This window comes from Gobio gobio, assembly GCF_949357685.1.
Source record: "Gobio gobio genome assembly, chromosome: 19".
In the NCBI taxonomy this organism is placed as follows: Eukaryota; Metazoa; Chordata; class Actinopteri; order Cypriniformes; family Gobionidae; genus Gobio; species Gobio gobio.
Window position 1 is genome coordinate 41,972,563 of NC_137112.1, and position 23,575 is coordinate 41,996,137.

The 23,575-nt window shown below is 39.3% G+C and overlaps 1 protein-coding gene and 1 long non-coding RNA gene across 3 annotated transcripts in view; one reads left to right on the plus strand and one right to left on the minus strand.

The window, feature by feature from the left end:
- The first annotated feature begins 6,630 nt into the window (after nucleotides 1-6,630).
- Nucleotides 6,631-20,140, plus strand: LOC307143301. Its single transcript, XR_013818591.1, has 3 exons — nucleotides 6,631-6,737; nucleotides 6,876-6,969; nucleotides 18,388-20,140. It is a non-coding gene; the product is annotated as an uncharacterized lncRNA (long non-coding RNA).
- The window catches only part of sema3fb (sema domain, immunoglobulin domain (Ig), short basic domain, secreted, (semaphorin) 3Fb), a 76,163-nt gene continuing 69,384 nt past the window's right edge, over nucleotides 16,797-23,575 (minus strand). For both annotated transcript variants that reach the window (XM_079844773.1, XM_079844772.1), the window contains 5 exons: nucleotides 23,428-23,469; nucleotides 22,720-22,877; nucleotides 21,778-21,845; nucleotides 21,208-21,341; nucleotides 16,797-18,850 (listed from right to left, as the gene is read on the minus strand). In XM_079844773.1, coding sequence (XP_079700899.1) covers nucleotides 18,440-18,850; nucleotides 21,208-21,341; nucleotides 21,778-21,845; nucleotides 22,720-22,877; nucleotides 23,428-23,469 — 813 coding nt within the window. In that variant the 3' untranslated portion in view covers nucleotides 16,797-18,439. The remainder of the gene's footprint in view (nucleotides 18,851-21,207; nucleotides 21,342-21,777; nucleotides 21,846-22,719; nucleotides 22,878-23,427; nucleotides 23,470-23,575) is intronic.

Consider the following 23,575-nt stretch of genomic DNA (forward strand, 5'->3'; position numbering starts at 1 on the left):
GCGATCGGCTGGAACTTTACTTTGTACATTTTTAAATATGGATATTTTTCTTACACAAACGCATTGATTCGCTTCAGAAGGCCTTTATTAACACCCCAGAGCCGTGTGGAGCACGTTATTCGACGGACAGATGCATTTTTTATGGACTTCAAAAATAGAGCAAATATTACTGCTATAAAAATGCTTGGATTAGCCTGAACTTTTTTATCATAACTCAGAATTTATTCGTTTTGAAAGAAGAATGTCATATACACCTAGGATGACTTGAGGGTGAGTAAATCATGGGATCATTTTTATTTTTGGGTGAACTATCCCTTTAAACGATCATGCTTCACTAGTGTGTGGAATTTACTGTTACTCATGATGCCAGTACTTATTCATTATTTAGCTTATGCATTCTAATTTTTGTTGTGTTGTTTTCAGTTTACAAACATATTTTAGCACAGAGAAACGGCAGGCGATGTAGGATTACAAGAGCTTAACGAAAGCAAAATCGAAACGGTCGACCTCTTAAAATGAGCAATAGTCTACAACTGCGATACTGTGATGCTACTCTCAATGTCAGTGTCCATGTGAGCACTCTCGATTTCTGATTGGCCTGTCCTCCATTGAAGTTGACAATAGTGACGTCATTGTGGAAGGGCGAGAAGGTCAGGACTTGATGAAGCCAGTGCACCTATTGTACAATTGTTTGGAACCTGTCATACAGTACGAAAACAGTGATGAGTTTCCCCTCCAGCGGCCAACGATTTGTAATTGTTGTGCAGTGGTGCCATGCTGTCATTTTCGAAACATCATTGGAGTCAGTGGAGGTTTGACTAAAGAAGGCCTTGATATGCAATTACGCTGTCAGTGGTCTGTTGATTTCAAGGTGATGCTCAGCACGGGTTGTCACAGGTTTCTGAAGTCAGCTTTGATATACTTTACATCGTACGTGTCATTGTCATTTTGTATCTTTCATTTCTCTTTGATCTTATAAAGTGATATTTCTCTTCTAAAATCTGTCTCGCACCTTTATTCGTTCTATCTACCCTGAGACTTTGAGATGTAATTTGTCTTTAATTTCGTTTTAAAATTCAAAAAGTGCAAACTGGTAAGATCTAAAATAAAGAGTGATAAGTAATGTTTCATGTAGGTCTGAAAAAAAATGTGTTTTTTTATATGTATACTAAAACCGCAACTAGATACTGTGTTACACAATTCAAAGCAATTTTTTTAAATAGTGCTTCACTATTGCCTTTGGTGTTGGGTGTCTGTTGATTTCCTCATTCTCTCAGATGTTCTTCTCAGTTTGGTTGACTGTGAACCTGTGAATACACTGAGGACTGGCCTCTCTCCACTTTAACCTCTGTATTCTTCAAATGACTTTCATGCTTTCAAAATAAACACATCCTTGAATGATCATCCGTTAGTAGTCGTAGTTCTTTGCTGCATGCAACAAGTATTCATTTTAACATGCTTAGAATGTGAGACTTTGGGTTGTCAAAAAGCGCTGAGAAAACCATTCATCTCAGGTTATTTTAGTAGACAGTCACATGAACAGTATTGGAATACTGCCTGCATGCAGTGGGCTCATTTGCACAGAGCTCCTAGAGTGATTATTTGGCATGGAGGGATGTAGTGTCAGTCTCAACAAGGGACATCCTTATAGTGTTATAGTTTACACTGTTCTTCTCAACGTCGACCTCTATTAATACTTGTCCAATGCTACCTATGTCCTATGAGGATATGTTAGATGGCAGAAAAAAAGATGAAAAGAAGTGAAGAAATTGATTTGCAAGGTGGTTTTGTATATGGCATTGGGAGAATGGGAAAGGGAAGTCATAGTGAATGGAAATATAATTCCACAGATGATATGCACCAGAGGCTGTCAGGGTTGGAGAAGGGAAAGGAGCGAGGACTCAGATGCAGAGGAAATAGGTCTTTTATTGATAATAATAAAATAAAACAAGACAAACCAAAACTACCCTGAGGGGGAAAAACAGACATGGCTTGACTGGACTTGACTTGCAGGGAGCAGGGAAACATAAGGTACATTCGACGGGTAACAGTTGATGACGATCCAGCACAGGACTGCAAACACAAGGAGATTAAATAGGGAACAAACAAAAAAGGGTAACGAGGGAAGACAGGTGGCGCAAATGAACCAATATTCAGGAAATAAGGTGGGCGGGGTTAGACAATAGACATGAGCACATGGCACAAAGAAACACTTGACAAGACATGTGCTCACACCAAACGTGACATGAATAAATGCAGCTGATGAGTTCTCACCCGCATGACCGACAAAACATGACAACATGAAAGCACGCAGCCAGTGGAAAAACACCAGCCACGTGCCACACAACATAAGACAAAACATAACAGGAAAGCACGCGGCCGATGTAAACACGAACCGCGTGCTACACAGAACACGACACACACGGACAAAAAAGTGCACGCTCCCACGACAAGACAGAGCGCACGAGAATGAGCGAATGCACCATGCCCCACACACAAAACTCACAAAGACAGAAGAGTACGCAGCTCGAGCATGACACAAGACAAACAATACAGGAGTGTCAGGGCTCTGTCACAAAACCATGAATAAACTAGAGCAGAGGCAGCCAGTGCATTTAAGTCTTGGCCTTCAATGCTGTTGATGCCATTAAAGGTGCTGTATGTAAGTTTTTGACTGTACTAATGAATACAACTACCATAATATGTGTGCAGATATTTAGGAAACATGCTAAGTTCACATACTGGTTTTTCTGAAAACCAATTCTACAGCCAGTTGTTTTACTTTGAAATGTGCTTTCCGTGTTGGAATGTCTGTTTTTGGTTTGGTCTGCATGTTGCCAATTTACCCAATAGTATTTCTCCACCACAGGTTGCCAGTTGGCGGAAAACACAAACTGCATGGGTCAGAGATCACAGATTCCACCCAACCCAAAAAAAGCCTCAGCGCCCATCAAAAAATCTCTATGAACGGGAACATATTAAAATGCGATATCAACTCATCATAAATCAATACAGTGTGTGAGTCTCCTCGCCTTCTATTGTCAATTGCGCCTGACCTCAATCTGGCAACCGGAGCGTGGAGTCTGAGAAGGAGGGGGCGGAGCAATCAATACTTTGAATTTGGACTGCAGTACCCATTTCAACCACTAGCTGTCATTCTTACATACTGCACCAGGATTAGTTGACTTTAAAATGAAAATTTACTGATAATTTACTCACCCCATCTCATCCAAGATGTTCATGTCTTTCTTTCTTCAGTGAAAATAAATTACATTTTTGAGGAAAACATACCAGGATTTTCTTCATGGACTTCATGGTTGAAGGTCCAAATCAGTGAAGTTTCAAAGGGCTTCAGAGTCTCTGCACGATTCCAGCCAAGGAACAGGGTCTTATCTAGCGAAACCATCGGCCATTTTCAAGAAATAATAAACATGTATATACTTTTGAACCTAAATTGCTCATCTTGTGCTGCTCTGTGATGCGCCACGGATTGCAAAATCACGTCAGAAAGGTCAGGCTAGATGTAGACGGAAGTACCGCCCCAAGCGAATGTGAGAAGACTAATACAAACGCCCTTTACAAAAAAAACCTCCATCTCCAACTTCAAAATCGTCCGACATCGTTGTTTTACCTTTTTTTGCTAAAGGATGTTTGTATTAGTCTTCTTCGCATGTGCACTTTGTAAACACGGGAGCGGAACTTCTGCCTACGTCTAGCGTGACCTTTGCGACGTGACTGCACAATCCGTGGTGTGTCGCAGAGCAGCGCAAGATGAGCAATATAGGTTAAAAAGTATATAAATGCTTTTTTTTTTTTTAGAAAATGACTGATGGTTTTGCTAGATAAGACCCTATTCCTCAGCTGGGATCGTGCAGAGACCTTTGAAACTGCATTGATTTGGACCTTCAACATTTTGGTTGCCATTGAAGTCTATTATGTGGAGAAAAATCCTGAAATGTTTTCCTCAAAAAACTTAATTTCTTTTCCACTGAAGAAAGTAAGACATGAACATCTTGGATGAGATGGGGGTGAGTAAATTATCAGGAAATGTTCATTTTGAAGTGAACTAATCCTTTATTGCTGCCTTTGTAGTGGGTTAAAAAAGATCAATATGGTTAACTACAAGTGATAACTATTATCAGTTTAAGTTAAATGCAACATAAAGAGTGCTAAGTCAAAATGATTAATTCATAAGGTGATATTTATTATTGTTCTAATTCTGTTGGTTAACTAAAGAAAAATGCTGTTTCATGCATACTGAGCTTTTTACACTGTTAAAGATTCCCATGGATTCCCATGCTAAACATGGACAAAGTAAAAAAATAAAAGTTGGATGTTTTAAGGAGTATTTCCGTGGCAAAAATACTCCTTCAGGTTTCTCACAAGTTTCGGAAAGTTTTTTTCGAGTATGGGTATATGTGACGTCAAATGGGGTGGAATTTCCTTATACGGGTCCTAAGGACACTTCTCCTGGAAGGGCGCGCGCGCACCCGTAGACCAAAGCGAGAGAGCGAAAGCAGTACGCTCATCAAAGCGCTTTGCTCGGCTGCGCTGCAGTCACAGGACTTCACAACATCAACAATGTCACCAAAGATTTGTGTTTTTGGTTGTCAGGGCAAGACAACCCTGTACAGCTTCCCAAAGAACCCAGCGTTAATGGGAGAGTGGATGGAGTTTGTTTTTCCGGAGCAGCAACGGAGTTCTACAAGTGTGTTGTTTGTTCCCTGCATTTCGGCTGCATTTTATAAGCAAGGCCCAGTTCGACGTCGGATTTTTAGCTCGTCTAATGCTGAAAGATGGAGCAGTCCCAGCGATTAAGGTTCACGGTCGTGAACGGTGAGTAAAACTGCTTCAAACGTCTTTGTGTTGTTAGCTATCGACTCGTTCATTTAAATGCGCTGCACACGACAGGCCTCCACTGAATCTTTCTTTCATAAATATAATAAAACTAAAGACTTTTCGGAGATATGAAGGATGCAATACTACTTCATAGGTACTCAAGATTGACATGAGATTGACTGAAACTGAGTGTTTCACCCCCCCCCCCCCTTTAATGTAATGTTTTATACTTGGAAATTAATGTCTTGTGGTGTGCACTCAATTTAATGTTATATGGCATGTGCTGAAAGAAAGATAATTTTGGTATAACTTACCCAAGTTCCCGAGTTGTGTCGGCCATAAACTTAGTGGAGGGTAGAACGATTGCTGCTGTGGTTGCTATTCTTCAATAGTATTTTTTTTTTCAGCTACAGCTGCATCGCCTTGTCTTGTTGTTGGTGCAAATGTACATACAGCTCTGGAAAAAATTAAGAGAAAACTGCAAAATGACCCGTTTCTCTGGTTTTACTATTTATAGGTGTTGGAGTAAAATGAACATTGTTTTATTCTATAAACGACCATTATTATTCCAAATAAACGCCCTTTAGAGCATTTTTTTTTCTTCAGCAAATGACAACAAAATAACAAAAAAGATGCAGTGTTTTCAGTAGAATAATTTTCAGCCTGCTCTCCACCGGTCTTTCACATTGCTGTTGGGTGACTTGGTGCAAAAATTCAAGCAGCTCGGCTTTGTTTGATGGCTTGTGACCATCCATCTTCCTTGATCACATTCCAGAGGCTTTCAGTGGGGTTCAGGTCTGGGGATTGTGACGGCCATGACAGGGTCTTGATCTCGTGGTCCTTCATCCACACCTTGATTGACCTGCTGGAAAAAACAATCCTCAGATTTGGGGAACATTGTCAGAGCAGAAGGAAGCATGTTTTCTTCTAGGACAACCTTGTACATGGCATGATTCAAAAACGAATGTGCCCAATTCCAGCCTTGCGGAAGCCCCCCCCCAGACCATCACCGATCCTGCACCAAATTTCACAGTGGGTGCGAGACACTGTGGCTTGTAGACCTCTCCAGGTCTCCGTCTAACCATTAGATGACCAAGCTGAAAATTGGATCAATAGAGAAGATGACCTTAATCTAGTCCTCTACAGTTCAATCCTAATGGTCTTTTGCAAACCTCCTCAGCCTGGCTCCTCTTTGCTTCTCATTGATGAAGGGCTTTTTCTAGCTTTGTACGACTTCAGCCCTGCCCCTAGGAGCCTGTGCACTTCACTCCAGCTGCCATTTGCCATTCTTTTTGTAGGTCACAATGTCATCCTGCAGTTGTTGAGTGACATTGGAATGAGTTGGCAGTCATCCCAGTCAGTGGAGAGTCGTTTTCATCCTCTGCTGGTCTGTATAGCTTTGTTGTCCCTGTTCTTTTAAACTGCTGTCCTTAAAATTTGAAGTCTCTGTATCCTAGTAAAGCCAGAATTGAACCCTTCTTTTCCTCACTCAAAACGTTTCTTTTCAACTCTTTTGGCGTAGTCAATCGTTATTATTTGATTCCAATTACTTTTAAGGTACTGGAGTGGTCTCTTAATTTTTTCCAGAGCTGTATATCTTTATATATAGCACTTGAATGCAATGAGCTTGTAATCACGACTTCAGAAGTGGGAAGTAGGACATTTCCTGTAACAGACTTCATTGTGATTTATCGTATTATTTGTTTTTGTGTACATTTTTGACATTTATGTGTGTTTAAATAGGTTTAAGGTCTGTCTTATAAGTAGGGACTTTTATTTTGACGGGTTGTTGTCCAAGGCGCGATGCGGATAAAAATAGTGAGAGCTCGTGGTTCATCAGAGTGTTTTGGCAGATATAAAGTTTGCAGTTTGTTAAGCACCCCCCGTAAAGGAATAAGGTGTGTATGTGCTTGTTTATTGTTATTTGTAATGAATATTTTTTTGTGTATTTCGCTGTATTATGTTAATGAGAATGCCATGGAGAGAGAGTTTGTGTACGAGGCGTTAATGCGAACTTCTTTACTTTATTTGTTCAGCACTTCAGCTCTTGCAGGAATTTTTTTGGAGTGCAAACGGATTCAATGAAACATCAGTAAAGTTTGCCATGGTCCGCTACCATTCAAATAGCACGTGAGTAACGCCTTTTAAAGGGTAACTAAACCTTAAACCAACCTTTTTTTAGTTAATGATCTGTAATACTGGGGCTTTATTAATGCTGTTCATTGATTCGAGTGAATGTTTTAACATTTGAGTATAAAGTGTTTTAATTCTATAAAATATTGTGTAAAACCGCCAAAGTGCTGCCCTCTTAAAGCTACACTGTGTAACTTTTTTAGTCTATTCTTAGCTAAAAACACGTAGTTCTTTCAAAAATATATGTGCTCATTAATGTATATTTACTTCTTTCAAGTAATAAAGTATTCTCGTAAGTTTATAATATGCCATTGAAAATACATAAGGTAATGGGATCTAACGGTGGTCGCCATGTTGCCCCTCCATCTTGAAAGTACATTAGCCAAAGAGGGACATACCCGTAAATTCAAGCTTCGCCTTTCGCGTTTTAACCGGTTTTAACACTGTGCGCGTCAACTTGTTCAGACTTGTCTGGTGCATGCGCAGAGAGTTTTCATCTCAGCAGCTCCAGTAACAGAGTTATACGGAGTTTTCCTGGCTTGTTTATTCATCAAAAGTCTGTTTTTCCTTGTGTGGTATTTCTGTGCGTTAATAACTCCGTAAGTAATAATAGTTATTGTCATTGTGGATGTGTTTCAGAGTGTGTCATCATGTAATTCAGTTGATGTTACCTCAGAAGTATTTTTGTGTCAACATACAATAGCGTAATGCTCACCTATTTGAATAGTCATTCAGTTATTAACAATGTTTATTCGTTAATAGAAAATATTTGCTTGTAATGTATGTTGATGGAAATATGTATCAGGTCTGATCGGCATATTAACACTTGTTATACAGAGCTAAACCTGCGCACACACTTTTGTAACCGGACACCGCTTGTTAGCAGCGGCAGATCCGCTCCTTTTAATGCAGCTGCATTTAGCGCCTATATGTGGTACAATAAGCTCTGGTTTACGGTTACATTATACAAATGTAACTTATAAGTATAGTTATACAGTTCTTAACTGTGTATATTCTGTCATGTCATTATCATGTATATTTACCATCCTAATTTGTTCTCTCACAGAAACCACATTTATGTACATATCCATGCAAACCTGTTTATGCCTTGCAATTGGATGACTGAATAAACATTACTATCATCAAAGTTCACTCTGGATTAGCTGCAGTTCTTTCTAGCCGAATAATTAGGCCAGTTGAGTTCCAACCATCCCACTGCGCACAGAATATCTCACAGGCACCGTGTCGAATGTGGACGAGGTCGAACTGGAAGCCATATTAATCTTGGACTAAATCGGCCACCGTAGGAGTTAAAACGAAATCGGAATTGAACAGAACAGAAACTAAAATTCACTGGATGGTCATATACAAGTTCACCACTAGATGGGGGAAAATATCACACAGTGTAGCTTTAAGGTTGAACGGTGGCTACTGCAGTTGAATTTTCCTATTGGACGTTGTGGTACATCGTGACGTCGGATGGCACTTCCAACGGCTCACTATCCGCGCCCCTGGCACGAGCTCACCACGCCCTCAGAAATGTTTTCTTCACTCCAGTATGACAACTGTCATGTTACATGAAGTAGAAACATTATGAATGAAACTGACTTGACACTTGCTTTAACATTGTAATGAAGAAAATACGATTAAATAATGCAGTTGTGTCAGTACAGGTCAGGCTTTTCTTGCAAATTTAATATTATTGTATATAATATAATTTAGTATTAAATACAGCCATAAGTGTCGGTTGCATCCATACCCACAATCTTCACAATAAATATACTTAAATTAAAAGTATGTGTCTTATAAACAAGACGCAATAACAGTATAATGTGCAAAAGCAAGAAGTGTCACACAATCAGATGTTTTTCAGTGTTTATTTGCAAGTAGTGAAATTTGACTGTTTATAGATTAGGTCAGTTCTCTTGCGCTGCTGCTTCACTAGCATCGTAAAATTCCCTATTTAACGTATCCCTGTAAATTCCACATCCTTTTCGGGATTTTAACATAGTTTTTCTTTCTCCCAACTCTGCTTCTCCTCGTTCGATTTGCTGTATGTTTACATTTGCGAGGCCATCAACATGGCCGCCACGTCCCAGAATGCAACGCGACACCCAAGCCCTATTATTCCCACCCGTCATGTGTACAGATGATTTGCATACATAAGACGCGCTTTCAAACCCTGACACGCAAGTGGTTGCCGCGGTAACGAATAACAATACCGTAACGTGCTGGCGTATATAGTCTAATTTATTTTAGGAAATTCGTTTATAATAGGCTTTTAGGTTTGAACTTATTGGTCCTGCGCTGCTTATTGATTCAGTTAATTTGAATGAAAATACATCCTATGTATCAGATATCTGATCTATTTTTAGTGGCATTCAGTGTAAGGATTTGACTGTTCATAGATTAGGCCAGTTCTCTTGCTGCGCTGCTGCTTCACTAGCATTGCCGCCATCGGGAGTAATGCTGCCTTCACGTGCTCTCGTAATTATCGTAAATACGAGTTTCCTAGGTAAAAATTGCACATGAAAGCCCTCACATTCTGAAACTTGAATGCAATGAGCTCGTAATTACGACTTCAGAAGTCGGAATTATCAAATTTCCGATAGCACGTGAAAGCAGCATTAATGCGGTTTGAGCCAGCGGCTCGCATTGATAACGCTCTGGGTCTGTGTCCACAGACAATTCACCCTCCTCCACTTTAGGTGAAGGTAGGAGAATGACCGCTCTGTTGCAAAGCTGGCTCACTCCAGTCATTCTCCATCTTTGCGACTCGCGAGCCAGTCAGCTGTCAATCAATCCATCACTGCGGGTCTCAGGTGCACGCCCTCCGCTCAGCCCCGCCCTCGGTTCGTTCCCTCTGTCGCCGCTGGGCTCTGCCCACTTTTCCAGCATTTTTCAAAAATTGCCAGTGGGTGGAGTTAAGCTCTGAGCTGGGGTTTAGTTACCCTTTAAATATAATTAAGGGGTGGAGTTCACTTTGCTGGTAAACGTCAGGAACAGAGCCGTTGAAAAACAGAGTGACACTTCCATCCAAAGTTTTCAGTCACGTGACTGTCGCGGAGCCTTGGAGGGCAAAACCGCCATAGAACTCCATAGACCGGCAGCACAAGCCTGTCAAATTTCCATCTTAAAACAAAAATATGTGAACAAGATGCACGTTTTGGGCACATATGATCCATATACAGCACCTGCTGCAGTATTTCATTCACTGAAAACAGCGGGAAGTTTTTAAAACGCATAACGCGAAAAACACTATAGGGTGAGCTGCACCAATAAGGACTAAATTGAGCAAAGTTTAAAGGATTTGTTGATATGGGTTTTATTTTAAATCGAGTCGTTGCACCACTTCATTTTAAACAGATAAAATACGCAGTAAAACCGTTATAGAGCTGATCAAGCAGCAGACGGAGGGTGAACTGAAGACAGGCTAAAGAATCTTTAGTGCAACCCACCTTTAAAGTGCCGTAATGTACTAAAACGGTGATATTAAAAGATCAAATTCAGTTTACACCTTTTTGATGATGCATACTATATACAGGCGAGTAGATGAGGCAAGAATATAAACGCAACGGTTCATGGGTTTCGATGGGGAAAACACCTAACGAGAAATCTTGTGTTGCACTAATATTCTGTGTTCGTCTGCTTTCCTGTACAAAGTATGCAACATCAATAAGGTGTATATTGAATTTGGTATTTTAATATCACTGTCTTACCGCTTTAATACTGACTACAATCCTGGTAAAAATGACTAGCGGCGGGCAATGGAGAAGAGCCTTGTTTTGCCCTCCAGGTGGGCGTTCCTATAAGCGTGTGACGACACGTGAAAACTGAGATATTCCATAGGACCTGAGGAATGTGGAAGTAAAGCGTCATGGAGTGACCAATAGTTTCAAAACAACCAATAGTTCCAGCATTGAACCCCATTCATTTCTGTGCATCTCCAGCACACTCGTTGGCAAATTGATGAAATTACTGCATATTTTGAGATTTTATGGCATTAGTTGACCTCTCAAGAATATTAATAGAAGTGGTATTTTATGAAGCGCTAGAGTTGATGTTTATTGTTATATAATATATGGGTAGACTCTAACTGCAGTTAGATGACGTGAGCAGCACTGCAACAGCTACTATATCCAAATGCTATCTGTCATATTTCAACAGTTTTTAGTCTCTCTGAGATCTTTCTGTCGAAAGCGTTTCTATGAAGTCAGCCCATTCAAGGAATAATGTATAACACCTATGAATAATGAATATGAATTACGCCTGGATAAAAAGAGTTGAATTAAATTGGTTGCCCTGTTTTTTTTTAAACATTATTTAAATCTTCTTTCTTGGGTTAAATTCTGTATATACTAGAATCATTCATTTATATTCACCTGTTGTGTATGCTTATGTGAGTATCATAAAATAACATTCGGACATTAACATCATTAGAGAAATTACCACTAACCAGTAGACGGCGGAAGAGGAACACTTATTGGCACAGCCATTTTTTCTCTTTTTTTGAATGAATTTTTATAGATTATCAAATCATTATTATAACATTAAAATATCTATTTTTGTTACTTTATTTGTACTTAAGTATTTGTACTTAAGGAAAATCACAAAGTCTCATGAAAACAAAAACTTCTAACTAAACTTGACAATAAATCTTTATTTAAATCGTCTCTGTGCTTTTGTTATGATGAGAGGATTTGTAGATAATGGGAAGATTCGTGTAAAAAGTAAACTTGCCCTAAAATTCATTCAGCGTTTTGAGACTATAAAACTTGTTTTGATCGATATGGATTCTCATTCCTGGTAAATGAAACATATGACTGGTCATTATTTTCAACAGAAATGCCCGTGATAGGCTACAGCACTCAACGCTGTAAAATCATGCACTCACATGACCCACAAAAAATAACCAGATCACTCATAAAAAACATTAAACAACATTATCTCTCCCCAGAATAAAATTCTACTGTAAAGCCCAGATGAAGTCAATGCACATTGCACATATTGTGATAATATTTACCAGAAATTGCTGCAAATATAGTGAAAGTGCTGTCTGTCCTGCTTAATCCTATTCAAACAGACTGACAGCGCAGAGTTGTTTGTAACTATTGTCGCAACTCTCTTTTTCTATGGCTCTGGTCAGGAATACATTCTGATTGGTTAAACTTTTCGCCACTATAATGCCCTAAAATGCACAGGCACGCATCTCATATCTTTGTATAATATTTAATATTATAACATATTTTGTGTAATATCATTTAAAAAGTAATTTAAAATTTGAAAGCGTCTGAAAACATAAAGATAAAAAGATTTTTTAAAATACATTTTATACAATTTACTGATAGTTTGCACCGATATGAGCAAAATAATTGTAAAATCCATATGCATATACAGACTTTTATATTTAACTTGTACATAAATGGCAGAACCCTATAATAGCATACTCTGCAGTGCATCAGAAAGAAAGCAACCTACAGGCTTAGTAAAGCTTGCCCTCTGCTGGTTCACATTATTTAGTACACATTTGATCGGTAAAGAAAACCAAGTTCATGACAAAAAAATCAACAATCTTCTCTCTCTCTTCTGTTACTGAGAAGATTTGATTCTGTCCAAATGCATCACTAAACCTCAAATGACATTAGGCTATTTGTTAGTTTGAGGATGAACCCACATTTATCATCTGCATCTAAACCACTTTAGAGGATGTTAATGACATCAGAGTCTGTGGTGGCCGACTCCGTGTCCTGTTCAGACCACAAAACATTACAAATCCTGTACTCTATTCAACCTACTACATTCGTCATCTCACCCTTTTATCTTTGATCTGGTGCCTCTTCTCAAAAAGTCTTCTGCAATTAATTCGCTTCCTCCGCGTCTCTGATCTCACACCCTGATAAGACCAGCAAACGTTTCTCCTGATTTCCTTCAAGGCTCATCAGGTTACATAAAATGTGTTTTTCTGAGCTTTCATTTCTCACCAGGGTGCTACAATTCTTAAAACATCTGCTTGGGCAAAACATAATCGATAAAAGATATTCTGAAGCTTTTATGTCAGACCGATAAAGAGGTTTTGAAACTGTGAACAAAAGACTTTTTAAGCATGAATAGAGGCCTTTCCATAATAATGACAGCCTATGATGGCGTGTTGAAAGGATGGCACCGCTTCCCTCTCTGAGATGGGTCGGGAAGATAAGCATGTGGGTTTCTGAGCTGTTCTATCCTCAGTGTGTTCAACTATTCACTCCGATAATCATCCATCACCCCGGTGGGTGAGAACAGCCCGTCACTGCTGACTGATGCGACTGTGCCCACCACTGGCACTGGGAATGATGGGAGCTATCAGATAAGAGAGACAGAGGTTTGTCTGTTAGGGGGACACAGACAAAAGAGGATAGTGATGATGAAATTTCCGCCTGAATGCGATGCCCGGGATGCCCAGAGAAAGACAATGCAGCAACAGGCTGTAGCTTTTGTATTACTGGGAACGATATTCATTAACCGTGACTCGCAAGTATCCTAATGCCACAGAAAATACACCAATGTTCTGACAAACTCAAAAGAAATTGTTTCTCGAAATTCCTAGTTTATATATAAAGTCTGAATTACAGGTTATAAACTTGGAATTGCGAGTTAAAAAGTCCGAATTACAGGTTATAAACTCGGAATTGCGAGTTGTAAAGTCCGGCTTGCAAGTTGGAAACTCGGAATTGCGAGTTGTAAAGTCCGACTTGCAAGTTGGAAACTCGGAATTGCGAGTTGTAAAGTCCGACTTGCAAGTTGGAAACTCGGAATTGCGAGTTGTAAAGTCCGACTTGCAAGTTGGAAACTCGGAATTGCGAGTTGTAAAGTCCGACTTGCAAGTTGGAAACTCGGAATTGCGAGTTGTAAAGTCCGACTTGCAAGTTGGACACTCGGAATTGCGAGTTGTAAAGTCCGACTTGCAAGTTGGACACTCGGAATTGCGAGTTGTAAAGTCCGACTTGCAAGTTGGACACTCGGAATTGCGAGTTGTAAAGTCCGACTTGCAAGTTGGAAACTCGGAATTGCGAGTTGTAAAGTCCGACTTGCAAGTTGGAAACTCGGAATTGCGAGTTGTAAAGTCCGACTTGCAAGTTGGAAACTCGGAATTGCGAGTTGTAAAGTCCGACTTGCAAGTTGGAAACTCGGAATTGCGAGTTGTAAAGTCCGACTTGCAAGTTGGACACTCGGAATTGCGAGTTGTAAAGTCCGACTTGCAAGTTGGAAACTCGGAATTGCGAGTTGTAAAGTCAGACTTGCAAGTTGGAAACTCGGAATTGCGAGTTGTAAAGTCAGACTTGCAAGTTGGAAACTCGGAATTGCGAGTTGTAAAGTCAGACTTGCAAGTTGGAAACTCGGAATTGCGAGTTGTAAAGTCCGACTTGCAAGTTGGAAACTCGGAATTGCGAGTTGTAAAGTCCGACTTGCAAGTTGGAAACTCGGAATTGCGAGTTGTAAAGTCCGACTTGGAATCTCGGAAACATAAAAAAAACCTCTGAATTATGGATGCTCATAATTAACCTGTTAACCATTAACAGACAGTAAGGATTTTGACTGATTAATACTATCAGTTAAAAGATTTGAAAAGTAGGCCTGATTTAGGTCATTTTTAAAGTAATTTTTCAAGATATTTTAAAACGTTTGCTGCATAAGTCACTTAAAGTCTAAACGTTTATTTTAGTGGTGGGCCGTTATCGCGCTGCGTTAACGTGAGACTCTTTATCGGGCGATAAAGAAAAATATCGCCGTTAATCTATTCTCAAAGTTGGGTTGGGAGCTGGGTCTATACTACGCAAGCTATGATGACTTTCACCTTGATATTCTAGCGCGGATGTACACCTAGCCGAATTGCACTGTAGGGGGCGAGAGAATGAGTCTTCAAACCTGTGTGTATGCCTACTATTGTTGTCAAAAATATCCATATTTCGCTATGTATCAATACTGAAATATCTGAAACGATACAATACTCATTTTCTACAGTATGGATATCAGCTGCGCTCTCCTCTCCGACCGACAGTGAGTTGACACGCACCCGCCTCCTCTCATTCAGTCCGGTTAATCCTCTGAACACGGCGAACGGGTGTTCTGCTGGACTTTTGTTAGTATTGGTGTGACCGGTCTGAATTTCGCGCTGGGTTGTACATAATAACGTTAATTCTACTAATTCCCGCAGATTTCGCGCTCGCATCTGAAGCGCACACACACATACCGTAATAAAGCCGCCTCTGACATAGAAGTGCAAAAATGAGCTCCTTTTTCCAGCTTATTAATGGTCAAATACACTCAAAAATGTCTCAATGCCCATCTTGGTGAGTTTGAACGTAAACACAGTCGTAACCAGCTCACAGGAACAGTGTTTGGGATCCATGCGTTTGTCAGATCTTAAAGGGACAGAAGTTATTTATTATTCATACTACAAAAAGACAAACGATTACTTACGAGTACACATATTCTGAATGCCTTTGGCACAATTTAAATGAGCCATTTTAATCTAGATTAATTCCAAGATTACAGTGAGATTAATCTAGATTAAAAAAATGAATCTATGCCCACCACTAGTTTATTTAAACAAAGGCTATTTTAGGCAACCGTGACTCGCAAGTATCCTAACACCACAGAAAATACACCAATGTTCTGACAAACTCAAAAGAATTTGTTTCTTGAAATTCCTAGTTTATATATAAAGTCCGACTTAGAGGTTTTAAACTCGGAATTGCGAGTTGTAAAGTCCGACTTGCAAGTTGGAAACTCGGAATTGCGAGTTGTAAAGTCCAACTTGCAAGTTGGAAACTTGGAATTGCGAGTTGTAAAGTCCGACTTGCAAGTTGGAAACTCGGAATTGCGAGTTGTAAAGTCCGACTTGCAAGTTGGAAACTCGGAATTGCGAGTTGTAAAGTCCAACTTGCAAGTTGGAAACTCGGAATTGCGAGTTGTAAAGTCCAACTTGCAAGTTGGAAACTTGGAATTGCGAGTTGTAAAGTCCGACTTGGAATCTCTGAAACATGAAAACAAAAATCGGAATTATGGATGCACATAATTAACTGGTTAACCATTAACAGACTGTAAGGATTTTGACTGATTAATACTATCAGTTAAAAGATTTGAAAAGTAGGCCTGATTTAGGTCATTTTTAAGGTAATGTTTCAAGATATTTTAAAACGTTTGCTGCATAAGTCACTTATAAGTCCAAACGTTTATATAAACAAAGGCTATTTTAGGCAACCGTGACTCGCAAGTATCCTAACACCACAGAAAATACACCAATGTTCTGACAAACTCAAAAGAATTTGTTTCTCGAAATTCCTAGTTTATATATAAAGTCCGAATTACAGGTTATAAACTCGGAATTGCGAGTTCATAATTTCAAGGGTTTTTCTATATACCGATAATTGGCAGGAACAGGATTGGCTGATTTGAGTCTGACAAACATTGCGCTTGAACATGAGTCTTGTAGAGCGATTGTTTCTGTAATGTACAGTTTGGGTAAAAGCATCTGCTAAATGCACGTTAAAAACACCTTGTATGTAGTAGACGTATGAAGAACACTAGGTGTCATTGACGACCTACAGGCTCGAGTTGATATACAGTACGCTTATACGAGATGCTGCTGAAGTCTCACTGCAAGATGCTTTGCTTTCATGAAATCTAAATTAATGGCTTATTATGGTCTGTTCTTCACACACAACCAAGACTGCATACAAGTCATATGTATGCAGTATGCAATCCATTCTCAGTCCAGGAGTCTTCCACAAGTCTGTGATTAAAAAATAAGCTGGTAAAGAAAAAAAATGAACAGTTGAATTACTATAAAATATAGAGCTTTAATTTATTAGTTAGCAACAGCAAGAGGGGAAAGAAAATCATTTACACAATTATCACAGTAACATCACCTGTGCATTTAGTCTCAAACTGATGACAAAATAAAAACACAAATATTTCTAAAGACACATCTTAAAAATACCAAGATATTGTACAACCATTTTCTCTCGATGTAAGACACTGCTTCTTACTGGTTTTGGGGCCGTGTGGTGTTTTGCAGGGAAAGTAACAATACCATCAACTGTTGAGGAAACAGTTTGTCATCGTTTGAATGTGAATAGTTGCCCTCCGTTTTGCATGTGTAAGCCTCTCAGAGGAAGACTCTGCCCAACACTGACCTTACCATAAAAACATATCAACAGAAAGAAGTGGAACGCAGCTAGCTTTAATTCCGTAATTACAATACCACTACATAAATCATGCACAATGAAAGCCAGCTTCCCAAGACCTCGAGTAGTTTAAAACCATGATAAAATGCTCTATACAGTGTTTTGAAAATGAATGCAGCTATTGTCATACATCAGGATGTGTCTTTTATAATCTTCACCAGTTTATCTAAATTCATAATTTAGGCTATGTGCCATAATTGGCTGAATCTCACAAATCCAGTCCAGATCATATTTCACCCCAAAGTAAAAAAAAGATTTTTTGCTTAGTTTAGTACCATTAAGAGTTTTGCATTGTGACAATATTTTCAGCACATTTCCCCATTCAAATCGAATTATAAAATTACATTTGTACACGTTTGTGCCAATTTAAATAAAAAAATATTAAAAATAAAACATGGTGGAAACGATGTTTATATGAAAATAACACTTTCAATTGGCTTTATTTAATGAAGAAAAAAAAAAAATTAAAGGGTAAAACATGACCTGGACATTATGACCATGACATCAGTGTGGTGCAAGTTGGTTTGTGCTTTTAGTCTTTTCAAAAGTGGCAAATAAAACAATAAAAGCTTACTAAGAGCCCTCAGCAGCTGTTTTACATTAGTCCATTCACAAAAACAAAATTGTGCTATGAAACTTGGTTTGTGCAATGAAAACAGACGTGTTGTGCATATAGTGTGACATTAGGAAGACAATATGAGCTGGTGTATCATTGTAACCAATGAGGGACCAGAATGCACTTAGGGGTGGGACTAGTGGTGAAGAGCATGATGTCACCGCCTCCTGCCCCGCCTTTGTCTGTCTTTCTGTTGAAGAGTCCGTGGGGCAGATTCGTCCCCGGTCGCTCGTTCCTTACCCATCAGTTCCACATAGTTCATAGTCTATGAGTTTATGTCAATATACACACAAGTCGTCAATGCCCGGAAGATGGAAACTGGAGACTTTTTTTTTTGTTTCATTTGAAGTTGTGACAATAAAAATAATATTACAATAATATTTGCCCGTTAGGTACTTATACACAAAGAGCATTCATTTTCTATTTAAGTACAAAGAAATCCACAGAATGGTACTATATACAACCTACAATAAATATTGTGTATGATATCATCTTTACGTGTTAAAAGGGAATTCCGTTTGTTTCTTGCAAAGTTCGGTTTCTTTTGATGGAAGTTTCTCTTTTTTCCAGGTTTTCCTCTTTTAGAAGTCTTTTCTATGGGACCAGGGGGTGGAAAACCCCCTCATGTCTCCTCCTCGTCCCCGTGATGTCTGCGATTCCGTGGTTTCTTCTGTTCCTTCAGCTCTTTGTCCTTGATGACCCCCGTCAGCGGGTCTCCGTACTGCCAATAGTCCTGGCAGTACTGGTTTATGAGGCCCATCTCGGGCTGACTGAGGATGGTCAGAAGGTCTTTGTATTGTCCGGCGCTGGGGGTCCAGGCGCTGGACTGGAGCGGAGAGACTGCAGGGCGGCCCGTTTCCACCAGGACGTTGTTGACTGCCTGGTTGGTCAAGACCACCAGCTGAAGTTTGACCAAGGTGTGCTTGAAGTTCTTCTCAGTGGCTGTGCAGACGTAGATGCCAGAGTCTGAGGACTGGAGGGAACGCAGTAGTAAGCCTTGATCTGTCTTCAACACGCGCCCATCGGTGCGGACCTGGAGAAATTAAGGAATTATCAATTAAGGAGTTCATTGCTTTATTGATAGCTAACAGAATAACATGTATACATATACACACACACAAACTTTTTTGTTAGATGCAGTGGCGGTTCTAGGGGGAGGCCAGTGCCCCCCGTGTCAACAAGCTTGGCCCCCCTAAATTTGGAATCATTTCGCACCAAACCATTTTCTGAAACTGGTTCCAATGTGCAGTTTTTGCTGTGGTGGTATGTGATGAAAAGAGTACTTTATTGTGTCATAACCAATAACCAATGCAGAGTCTGTTTATGAATGATTCGTCAGTCTGCATTCGCTCAAATAGTTGTAAACGCGGGCTATAATGGTTGCTACGCACTTGATTACAGATAAAATAAGCTCTCTTTATACACGTTGTTGTGTGTAACTTCACCCATACGCAGCAGTGATACTGTAGATTAATTTCACTGACTTGACAACTTTGAATTCCATTCAGTCATTTCGTTCATTTAAACATACTGGTAGTTAAAATATATTTTTTCAATGGCAAATTTCTCCGAACACATCCACATATGTAATCTTTGGCTGCATCTTCCTAATTCGGAATATGATCAAAGATAAATTATGACCAACGCAACGAAAGAACCGTTCATGTGCGACTATGACAGAGACGTGTTTCACCACAGAGATAGCCAAGCCATACCCGAGAAAAGATACAGAAAATAATATAATTTCAGTCTTGTTCACATATAGCGAGAAATAATATTATTTTATCCAATTGTCCAGTGTTCCTTATAGAGTATTAGATGTTTAATAAAATAAATAAGTTAATATTGTGTTCAACATAAAGTCATATTTGGAACGACATGGGGGAGAGTTAAATGGTGATAGAATTTTCATTTTTAGGTGAACTACCTATTTAACTACTGGTTAAGATAAATGTTAACGTGTGCCCCCTAAAAGCACAAGTGGCCCCCTAGTTACCGTGGTCTAGAACCGCCACTGGTTAGATGTGATTAATTACGATGAAACACGTACAGCACTGTTTAAACGTTTGGGATCTGTAATATTTTTTGGTTTTTAAAAGAAGTCTTCTGCTCAGCAAGGCGCCATTTATTTGATCCAAAATACAATAAAATTTGTAATGTAATATTGGGAAATATTACAATTTAAATGACTTTTCAGAATCCAGTCTTCAGTGTCACATGATCCTTCAGAAAGCATTCCGATAGGCATTTTACTCTACTGGGCAAAAGTTTGGGATCAGTAAGAATTTATTTTCTCTTTGGAAATAAATGAATACTTTTATTCAGCAAGGATGAATTTCTCACATACGGTGCATCTAGTAGTTTTCAGGTAGAAACATTGAATAATATCCATTGTAAATTAAAGATTAATCTTTTTTTTTTTTTTTTTTTTTTTTTTTTTTTACAAAAGTTATTCAGTCAAGAGCAGTGAGTGATCTTTTTCTTTGTCCTTTTGTTGTTTGATTAACATTAAAAACACAGGCAGCAGCAGGATTATTAGGATGCTGTCACTTTAAGACTAACTGTGCGTTCACACCAGACACGACTTGTGCGAATAAATCCCGCGTAGTTGGAGTTTACTCGCTTCACTCGCGCGTGAAATTCACTGCACAACAGACGCGAATTCGCATCATGGGAGGGGCTTCTGCCAGCCGGCTCGTCTCGAAATGGCTGACACGGACTGTTTTAAAATACGGTGAATAAGCTCAATTTGCCAGCTTTAACTAGCTTGTAGTCTCAATAGGGTGAATTCAGGGTGATTGGGACGCTTTTTCCAAGTCATCTCAATGACAAAAAGTGTCCCAATTACCCTATGTATAGCTCAAATTGAGTAGAGATCCTCAAGATCCTTTTTATTCCTGTTTCTATAAAGTACTAAGATGTATCGTACAGCTCCGGGTATCTACATATGATTTTGTCCTCATTGTTGTCACTACTAGAGCAAGCTCCTGATTGGTTAACGCGGCCGTGTTATTCGCACCGCAGAATGTCTATTTGCATCTTTGCACTGACTTGACATGCGCACCATAATGCACAGATCCAATATACGGATACACGTGCTGTCATTCTGTTTACTAGGATACTTGCCGAGACAGGCATTTTTTGGGGGGGCATTTTTGGCATGAATTTCTCCTTTCAAGCGCAAGACAACGTTAAAGAGCTAAATTCAGTATATGTGCGCTGTCTTGAGACTTTGCTTTCTGGGTGCGCGAGTAATGAATTAAGTTGAGACTTAAATGTATATATAAATATAATACACATGCACACATTATATAGACACAAACTTTTATGTTAGATGCAATTAATAGATTTGACAGGCCTAATATGGACATGTAACTCGTGTGTCCTCACCTCTCTCCTCCTATCGCTGTTGTCTCGGTGGAGGTGCCATTTGATGGCGGCGTGAGGCGATCTGGCCTGGCACTCCAAAAACGTGCTGCTTCCCTCCACCCCGTACTGCACCGACTCTAGAGTGTTCTTATTGGCTGGAGAACAAGAACAACACGTCATTTCTCATAGACATCAACACAGCACTCGAGCGAGAACGAGAGCTGGCCATGAATGAATACGGCAGGGCCAGTAGAATGTGAGAGTCGTGTCAGCCAAACTGAGGTCATGTAAATAAACTCGACGCAACAGTAAATTCAGATCACAGCAGAATTATGCTTTCTGTTAACTGCTCATCAGGCTTGCATAAAGAAAGCATGGCTGAATTTTACATACAGCATATGCTTAATTTATATAAACAAACTTGAAAAATGAATCAAAGTGAATAAAGCTGCATTCATGATATTAGTTGTGCATACAAAATGTTTATTAGACAGATCTATATTCACAAACAAAACAGACTTAATTAAATCTATTGATATTATACATAATATATTTATGTATTTGCAAATATGAATTATGCTAGTGGCTTACTGTTGGAATTGTATCCTCTGCACTGCCGTATGGGATTCCCGTATTTGACATCCTGTCGCCGACTGCGTCTGAAAGGAAGCCAATATGACAAGATAAGAAATGTATTTCCACCTGTGTCTGATCATGAAAATATATTACAGGACAACATTTTAGTGGGCAGCTCATCTGATTAGCAGATTTGGTTATTCCAATTCTCAGTTAACACACTCTACTTTTAGTGTTTTTTCAACCCAAACAATGTTGCACCATATATTACTTGAAAAAATGTCCTACATAAATACGTCATGGTAAAAGATATGAGAGGTTGAATGCTTATGAATGAAGTTCAGTAGAGAGAGAATAGTTCAATGCGTCTTTCTGGGATTTCATCTTTCTGCAAATGAGGTCCATACAGACAACTGTGTGTCTCAAACAACTTAAAGGGATTCTTCACCCAAAAATGAAAATTATACACGTAGGATGGCTTGTAAATCATGGGATATGATATTTTTCTTTCAGACGAATACAATCGGAGTTATATTAAAAAATGTCCTGGCTAATCCAAGCATTAGTGAATGGCAGCCCAAAATTTGAAGCCCAAAAAAGTGCATCCATCCATTATAAAAGTGCTCCACACGGCTCCGGGGGGTTAATAAAGGCCTTCTGAAGTGAATTGATGGGTTTGTGTGAGAAAAATATCCAGATTTAAAACTTTATAAAGTAAAATATCTAGGACGGCTTGAGGGTGAGTAAATAATTTTTGGGTGAAAAAATCCCTTTAAACTGTAATTTCCCCAGAAATTGCCCAGAATGACTAATGCTTCTGACCGCATGAAAGCAACATTCAATGCGCAAAAATCAGGAGGATGTGACTGTAAATGAGGACCATATTCTTATGAATGCTCATGACTCGAATGTGATCTTTGATGTGAACCGTTTTGTCTTCCTGAAGTGCATATTTACCTCTTCTGCGAGGCTGAGTATCTAGAGCAGGACTTGCCGTCCCAGGCACAATAGGGGTCGCGGGCCAAACAGCAGTCTGCGCAGGCCTCGCCGTAGACGTCACACCTGTGCAAGGCCAGGTGAGTCACGCCCACCTCAGACGCCACATACAGTTGTTGCTGCAACAAAGTAAAAAGTTCTTTAGTAGTTGTTTCCAATTGTATTCTCCCTTTGGATGAAATGTAACCAAGAGAACCGAACTACAAGTGTAAACACCCATCATTTGATCATGAAGATCATCTTCTGTCTCGCCCCTAACATCATGAATTAAAGATGCAGGGTGTGTACAGAGTTGGAACTGCAAATTCATGCCTGTTCTGATAATGGAGCTTTTTTTCTCAAGCGTTTGGACACTTTTAGAATCAACCATTTTAAATCTTGGAGAACTAGGGTTTAAAGTATGGCCTAGTAATGATGTCATACCACATCTGCTAACAATCCCAGTCAAGATAAAACATTTATAAAAATTCACTTATATATACTGTATGAATATAATAAACTGTAATATACTGTATGAAAGCTGCTTATGAATTACAGGAGATAGCAGCTGCACGTCTAACTTAAATCAGTTTATTGTCATCTTTATGGGTTTGGTTATTCCTCCAGAATTAATAAGACATCAGTGTTTGTGAACCATTTGATGGGGTTTAGTGTATAGCGAATTCTTACCCGTTTTGAAGAAATCTTCATAGTTGTGATGGGAGTAGGGTCCTGAAAGTGACAGATATGAAAACTTTATTGCACAGTAACCTTTACTTTTTGGTAGTTTGTTTATTAGAGTAAATGTAGAGTCAGTCATCCACTATCACAATATAAA